Source organism: Pempheris klunzingeri, chromosome 15 (assembly GCF_042242105.1).
Source record: "Pempheris klunzingeri isolate RE-2024b chromosome 15, fPemKlu1.hap1, whole genome shotgun sequence".
NCBI lineage: Eukaryota > Metazoa > Chordata > Actinopteri > Acropomatiformes > Pempheridae > Pempheris > Pempheris klunzingeri.
Genome location: NC_092026.1, coordinates 16,897,153 through 16,905,119, shown reverse-complemented (window position 1 = coordinate 16,905,119; position 7,967 = coordinate 16,897,153). Strand labels below are relative to the sequence as shown.

Genomic DNA, 7,967 nt, shown 5'->3' with positions numbered 1-7,967 from the left:
CAAGTCTATAATCATGTTTGTGGCTCTGTAACAGTCAGTACACTCCTGGAGAAAAACTTTAAAACAAGATCTGACAAAAAGGTGAAGTTTACCCTGTAGGTGGCGCTGGAAGAAAGACCTTTACTTGTGTCATCTCCAGTGAGTCTATGACTGTGGAAAGCAGAGGTTATTATGGTCACAGTGCTGTTATGAGACTAATGAAAGCTCTGCTCATGCTGGCTTGACTTATGGACAGTAAAAGGTCATTGTTTGTGTTCGATGAAAAACAAACCTTTTCTCTCCGTGGTCATGGAATTACTGCAGATGATCCGACTCATTTTTGTATGAATTCAGTTTAACTAAATAAATGTTTTGCATACATTTGCACACCAGTAATCACTTTATGGAAGTACAAGGTATTTAATGATAAGTTATTTAACTAAAGGGCTGCTACTCTTCATCCACACTCTTCTCATTATCAAACAGCAAATGTGGCGCAGGAGGTAGAGCATGCCGTCCACTGATCACAATGTAATAATGTCATAATGTAATAACAATAATTACACATCCAGGGTGGGACCTCCTCTGACACTTCTTGCTTTGGATTTGTTTACTTTAACTTTCAGATATCTCAGGGTGTAAAATAAACTGGGTCAAATCTGAGGGTGATGCCCAAATATAACAACAGGAGTAATTTTCAAAACTGGAAATTTGAATGGGTACCAAAAAATCCCAAATATTTGGGGATATTTCTGATCCCAGGACTTGAAAACATGATATCCGATAACATCGGCCCAGACTGGAACAAGATACAACTCCTTCTCAAGAGCTGAGTCAAACTGCAGATCTCATTATTGGGAAGCATCCAAACTTTAAAAGCTGTTATAGCGTCTTTTTTTACCTTCTTGGGCTATCAAATATAGAAATGATTATGATGGGTGGTGTTTAGTCCTATAATAGGATGTTCATATATTGTGTTAATTTGAAAATGCAGCCTTTAAAAGAAAGATTGTTTTATCTCTCAAACACATGCACAGCAACTTAAATCACATATATAGAGTGATTTTAATGCTCATTCTTTGTTTATTGTCAACATTTAATTTCATCATGTCCATATTCAAGGTGTGCCCTATTCAAGATGTCAAACTCTAAACTGAAAATAGTTACAGTTCATCATTGACAACTTTATAACAGCTGTGACAAATGAAGCAGCATCAGAAAACCAAAGCAAGTATGCAGTCAGCATTTTAAACACATATCTACAGCTTGGTTGAATTTGGAATTGAACAACCGCCTGTGTTTGTGGAAGTCCAGTTTCTGAAAGACAATGGACAGATGAAAAATATCAGGGAGAAAACAATCAAATGAAAGAGATATCAACATGTCTAATGACAAACTGTATGTAATGATGAGCATATAGTTACCCGTTGTTTTCGGCCTCCTCGGCTGAGTCAGGAAGCTCTTTTCTCCTGGTCTCAGGGAGGATGAAGCAGAGAGCTCCACTGACCACTGACAGGCTGCCATACACTGTGATGGGTATGACCCAGTGATACATGGCCAAGATGTTGAGCAGTGGAGCCAGTAATCCACCTGTTCTTCCTACTGTGGCTCCCAAAGCTGTGGCTGTTTGTCTGAGAGGGAGACATGATAACAATAGGTAGAGGTATAATACAGAGGTTTAAACAAACACTGGAATATTGTACTTAAAAAAACTAATTCTTGTTGCTTGTTGCTTCTTGCTGTATTTTTAAATGGTATGGGAAGTGTGCACAAAAAGACAAGAGGCTAAATGTGAATTATGAACACCTACCTAACAGACGTTGGAAACAGCTCCTGCATAACGACATTGCATATAGAACAAGCACAGGTGAGGAAAAAACGTGCTACTACAGCTAAAGATGTCACAGCAATGCCATAGCCTGAAAGCAAAAAAGAAGAAGAATAAACCTGACAAGCAGAAACATGACGTTGTCATTTTAATAACCAAACCAATGGGTTTACCTTGTGGAACAGCTAGGATAAGTATGCAAAAGAGTCCTCCAGTTATAAGTGTTGATGTGAATAATATTCTTCTCCCAACAACCTCCAACAGCCACATGCAGAGTAAATTAGCTGGCATCTCAATGACACCAAACAGGAGCTGCGTCACAAAGATGCTGGGGCCAAGGTGTCCCATATTCAAGTACAGGCAGAATAAGGAAAGATTGACTGAAAACCTTCAAAACAAGAAGCAAACACATCAGTCATACAGAAGAAGTCCTGCATTATATAACATTCATAACACATGCACAACAATTACCACAACAGTTGATTCCTAGATGAGCTCCAGATTTGTGATTGGCCAGTTCTTCAAATTAGCACCTTACTAACCAGCTCTGCTGTCTGAACATCAGCAGTACAGAGTTGTGAAGGCCAGCCTTTATTCAAGGGCAATGACTGTCTGCTAGCGTAACATGACTATATAGGTTATGATCAAAGATTATGATACTAGTGTTTAGTATAAATACAAAACTGTATTATTCTTATTTCAATGTTTAACCTATTATCCATTCTTTTATTAACGTGTTATGACAAACTTACCATGCCAGCACTCCAGTGAAGAAATACCGGGCCAGGACAGGTGATCTCAAAATAATTCTTATACCTCCTTTGCTCACATCTTTCAGTGCAATCTGTAGCAGGAATGTCATTTCATTTGCATGGAAAATGTGTTAACTACACATAACCATTTATATTCTTCAATATTGAGTAATTCATACTTTAATGAAAACTGGGCAACAAAAAACGTAACCTCAGACTAATAGAAATAGGTGTTTTGGTCATTGGTTGTATGGAAAACAGTCTGACTATCAAAGACTAGATGAATAATAATCATATCTAGTTATATTCATGAATAAAAGAAGAAAGATTATTCATAATAACTTCAATACATTAAGATCAAACATCATATACCTCTTCCTAAATTTAATTAATTAAGCAGGGAATGAAATATTAACATTCACAGAAATTATTTAAAACTCACTCCATTTGAACTCCATTCTATGTGATTTAATGGATTTGGAGTATCTGTTTGACAGCTTTTTTTTTCAGCATCAGCAGTTCAAAAGGGAAAAACAACAGAGAGGAGACTTGAGCATCAACAACAGCACAGACATGTATTTGTTTCTTTATATTGTGTCTTATGATACTTATTATACATGGTGTAGATAATCTGCTAGAAACGTTTCAGTACCTTTTCCAGCAGAGAGTCTGGAACTGTGCATTTGTTGACGGCTGCTGCTTTGATAATCAACTGTTTAGCCTCTTCGGTCCTTCCTCTGTTTAACAACCATCTGGCTGACTCTGGAATAAACCTGGTAGAAACAAGGACAGTGACAGTTCAAATAGTCCATAAAATACAAATAAAAAGATAAAAGACATTTAAAAAGAGTTCATGCGCACCATATGTAGATAACAACCACTGCAAGAAAAGCTGCTGTTATTAGCTGAGTCAGTCTCCAGTCTCGGATGGCGTAGATCAGACCGGCGAGGATGCACTGTCCCACAGCTACAAACAGCTGACTCACACAAGCTCCCCATGATCGTTTGGACACGCCAATCCACTCAGTGGCTGCAGTTAGGAAAATATAGCTGTCATTATTTTTGTTACCAGATTACTATTTTACTTTTCAACAAACAAAATTGTTTAGTCCTGCCTCTCGACTGCAGACTGGCCAATCATAATGAAGCATTGGCCAGCTGTGCTCCATAGACTTGACTCCATCAAGCACCCCTGATGGAGTGTGCCCTTAGATTCTTTGGGGGAAGGTGACCCACTGCCACATAACTCCTATGGATTGCGCCACAGATCCTAAGGATGCACCAATCTTGATGCTGGTATGGGATACTGGGCCGAACAGGGTACAAACAGGGAGGACAGCTCCTGATGGAGAGCAGCATATCCTTTAAGATTTCTCATGTGCTGCAACCCCAGTTGCCCCACCAGGTGAGCTGCTGACATTATCCCAAGGAGCACTGGGTGATGGCAAAGCCAGATAATGAGGCAGGTAACAAGATGACACAGAGTAAGTTAAACACTGTTAATGTACATACTATACTACCCCATCTTTATTGTCTATAGTTTCATGCAAATTTCTGATATTATAATATCAGAAATAATGATTTCTGAAAATACGACACATGTGATCAAAAACTATTATGAGGAATATGTGAGTGGTGCTTAAAAGCTGAGTTTACAGTATATACCAAGTATGATACAGTTGATTCGATATCCTCCAGCTCCAAGTCCCACCAAGAATATGGATGTTAAATATAGGTAAACATTGGGGCACAGCGCTGTTGTTACATTGAATATGAACAATGTAACTGCTGATATTTGAGTTGCTCGTTTGCGACCAAACCTGCAACAGAAAGAGATATTAAAGTGCAGAGAAAAAGACCAGCTTCTGTTATGGTCAGCACGCAGATATAAAAGAGCTAATGATGCATCCCACTTTTAGTTTATAGGTGTTTAACATCTCCTGACAGCCTGCAATCAGATACAAAAACATCTTATTACTAACATGACTGCCTACATAAGATGAGAGATAATGTTTTGTTAGATTTAAAACTTCTGACACTTCTTTAATACCCCCTAATGCCTTTTTGTTGGGAAACTAAATGCTTTTCAAGACATTTCATGATCTTCAGATATCCTGTTATTGTTTAGCTTAATGTTGGCAACAAACGATAAATAAATAATAAATTCTAGTAAATTACATCTTTAACATAACACTGTAAAAATGCATATTTATTCACTTGTGAGGTTATATATTATTTTGTTGTTTTCACACCATAGATCAATAACAATTTTTTACTAAATAACATACGACTTACGACTCAGCAAAAGGTCCAAATACGAGAGAACCAACAATAATACCAGCCATGTACACTGCTTGTATCACTTCCACCAATTGAGCCTTGTCACAAACTAGATCAAACTGGAAAGAAAGAGAGATATTTTTAAAAAACAAATAAGGAAGAATTTTATGAAGGTCATTTGTCCAGTTTCTACACTCATCACTTACATCAGTGACTATGGTGGCCTCATACAGCGTGTTGCTGTACACCCATCCATTCTGGCACACTGTGGTCTCATTGAGTCCGTACTCCCTGATGGCACTAATGTCCCAGTCCACAGGGACAAACATGCGGCATCTGCTGAAGGTCCCATCCTCCTCCCGGGGCAGAGTCAGGTTCAGCTGCTCATCTGTGGTCAGGTTAGAGTCAGCCTGAAGGATCCAGTCTGTGTTACAGTGTCGCTCTGGATCTGACTGGATAAAAACAAAGCTTGCGAAAAGAAAACACTGTAAGAAATTTGGCAAGGAAAGTGCAATCAGGGTGAGCTGCTGGAATAATCCAAATTCTCCAATGGTCTTCAGGATCTCTCCAAAATCAGCCATGTTAAAGTTGGTCACATTACTTTGTGTTGGTCTGATAAGACTATATCCCATGTTTAGTATCCATTAATGTTTAACCTAACTGCACTTTATTTCAGCAAACTGGTGACTGATTATTTCATTCAACTGGCGTTGACCTAAGGCACTAAAACTTTATTGTTCTTTGAAGCGACGTATTTTGAAGTACATGTTGAGCATCATGTGTCTTTTTAGTCTCACCTGCACTGCATCTTTGACTCTATGAATATATATATAAAAGGCATCACCGCTTGAGTTACACATTATACATCTGTATAAGAAGTTGCTGACTGGTTGTTTGATAGGACCGCAACGCCTTGCTTTCTAACAACAGTATCAATATAATTTTATTGGTGTTTTGAGTAGATGAAGTACTAAACCTACAGTCTGACACTGACCTGTCAACAACATTATAGTTCTCTGTGGTTATTGCGTATATTGCCGACTTGTAAAGAAAAAGATAAAGTCCATCGTATAAAACATGTATACTAAAGTTAAATTAGAGACAATTATGCTATATGGTTAGAAATGTAATGAATGGCAAGAATAAGAGCCTACAGCCATTCAAGTGGCTCTGTGAGGCGTTACTGAGCTAAACGTTCGTGTCACTCTGACATGAAAATGCTAACATGGTGCGTAGCAGGTATAATGTTTACAATGTTCACCATCTTATATTAGCATGTCAGCATGCTAACATTCGCTAATTAGCAAATGGGAACGTGTCTGGTCACTCAAGCGGACGTGAGGCACTTCACTGCTGCCAGGGCGACCGTGACCACTTTTTGGTGAAAACAATGGCTATGAATTAATTGGGAAAACTAGTAGATCCATGTCTAAAAGCTACTGCATTGTATTTTACATTTCAAATAATAAAAGAAATCTCAGTTAACTCCCCAAAGAGTGAAGGAAAGTAAAAGAGTATGAGTATGACTGGTGAATTGTAAGACACAGTGTTGGACCACATTCGGTGACCCATCAGATTCTGTGACCTGCAGTGCTGTGCTGCTTTCAAATGGAGCTTGAGAGCTCGTGGTTACCACATGGGGAAGTCATGTACATGATAGTCTTGCCATTCAAGCGGTTAGGTCACGAGAACACTGTTGCTAGGCATCACTGTTAGTCAACACGGACGCCAAAAAACTTGGCATTTAGAAGCCATCGAGGCAAATAATTTCGCTATCTATTCATTTAATGTTGGAAATATGAGGTTTGTGGCAATATCAACATTTTCCTCAGACAGAAAATAAAAAAACTCTACAGGCCTACAAGTAAAATTATGATATATTAACCTTATCAGCCAAATAATTAACTTCCATGGCCTCTGCCATTTCTTAAAATGTGAACAACAGGTCACAAGGGGGGGCATTTATATGGACTCTTACTGTGAATAATAAATAACGACCCTAAGGTACCATTTTTGAGGCATGAGGAGTGGATCACAGAATCTAATGAGTCACTAAATATGGTGCAGCTGTAAAAACGTGTACATTCATGGCAAACATTTCATCACAAGACTGGTTATTCAACAGCTGTAATGCTGGCTGGATGCAGTAGGATGGCTTTTCTCCAGGTTGGTTAAAACATAGGTGCCAAATAAAATGACTTGACTTGATGATTATAGACAGAATAATCTAAGTTCTGTTTGTGTCTAAACACTGCAATAATGCCATGATAATGAAACTATAGGGAATCGAATTGTCATGAATTTAATTACATTTAATTGTTCATTACACACTGTTACAGCAATATGCATGTCGAGTCATTGGGTGGAATCAGTCATCCACCTCTATTTCTTAAATTTGCTGCTTGTTGTTCAGCAACAACATAATATAATTGACTGGCCATAGGATTTGGACTCCTGTAGCTACACAGTAGTCTTTTTCGCAGTTAAACTGGCAAATACCTTCAAAATTGCCAACAGTTATTAGGCTTCATCCTCTCATGAACATGAATATCTGAACAAAACTTCATGGCAATCCCTCCAGTTGGACTGTCCAACTGACAGACAGATCAACATTGCCATCCTTAGAGTCTCATTGTAAGTATAATGAAAAACAGGTATGAAAGGAAACTGGCCTAGTTTATGTTAGGCATGCTAGTATCGCCTGTTGCAGATTTCTTTCCTGCTGGTACATCCTGGTAGTCTGGACAGAGAATGAAGCTGATGTGAACTGACTGAGAACACCATGCTACTGCTAACAGTGTTAATAAAGGAACTCAATAGGCTTCATAAATGTTTTATTGACTTGAGATGCATCTCATAAACTTAGTCACTGTACTCTGTATCCTTTAAAAATATTTTATTCACCCTCAGACTGTTGAGTCTGATCATCGGATGATGATCGCCAGCCAGCAACGTCCAGGGATGCTGTGGACCACCAGCCAGCACCTCTGCAGTCCTGCCCGCCGCCCAGGGCAGCCAAAGTGGGCTGGCTCACAGTTTACCTGGAGCTCTGTCGCAACACCTTACTGATGGGTTAATTTATTAATATGGTATATATGACCACAGATATGATCAAATCTGATCATGAT

General features: G+C 38.7%; 1 protein-coding gene across 1 annotated transcript; it reads right to left on the bottom strand.

The window, feature by feature from the left end:
- Positions 1 to 1,107: 1,107 nt before the first annotated feature.
- Positions 1,108 to 5,455, bottom strand: LOC139213749 (solute carrier family 22 member 13-like). Its single transcript, XM_070844369.1, has 10 exons — positions 5,046 to 5,455; positions 4,855 to 4,958; positions 4,225 to 4,379; positions 3,421 to 3,589; positions 3,212 to 3,332; positions 2,560 to 2,651; positions 1,981 to 2,195; positions 1,790 to 1,898; positions 1,404 to 1,610; positions 1,108 to 1,296 (listed from the first exon to the last, which is right to left on the bottom strand). Exons 1-10 carry the CDS (start codon positions 5,418 to 5,420, stop codon positions 1,239 to 1,241), a joined length of 1,605 nt encoding a protein of 534 aa, XP_070700470.1. The 5' UTR covers positions 5,421 to 5,455; the 3' UTR covers positions 1,108 to 1,238.
- Positions 5,456 to 7,967: the final 2,512 nt, after the last annotated feature.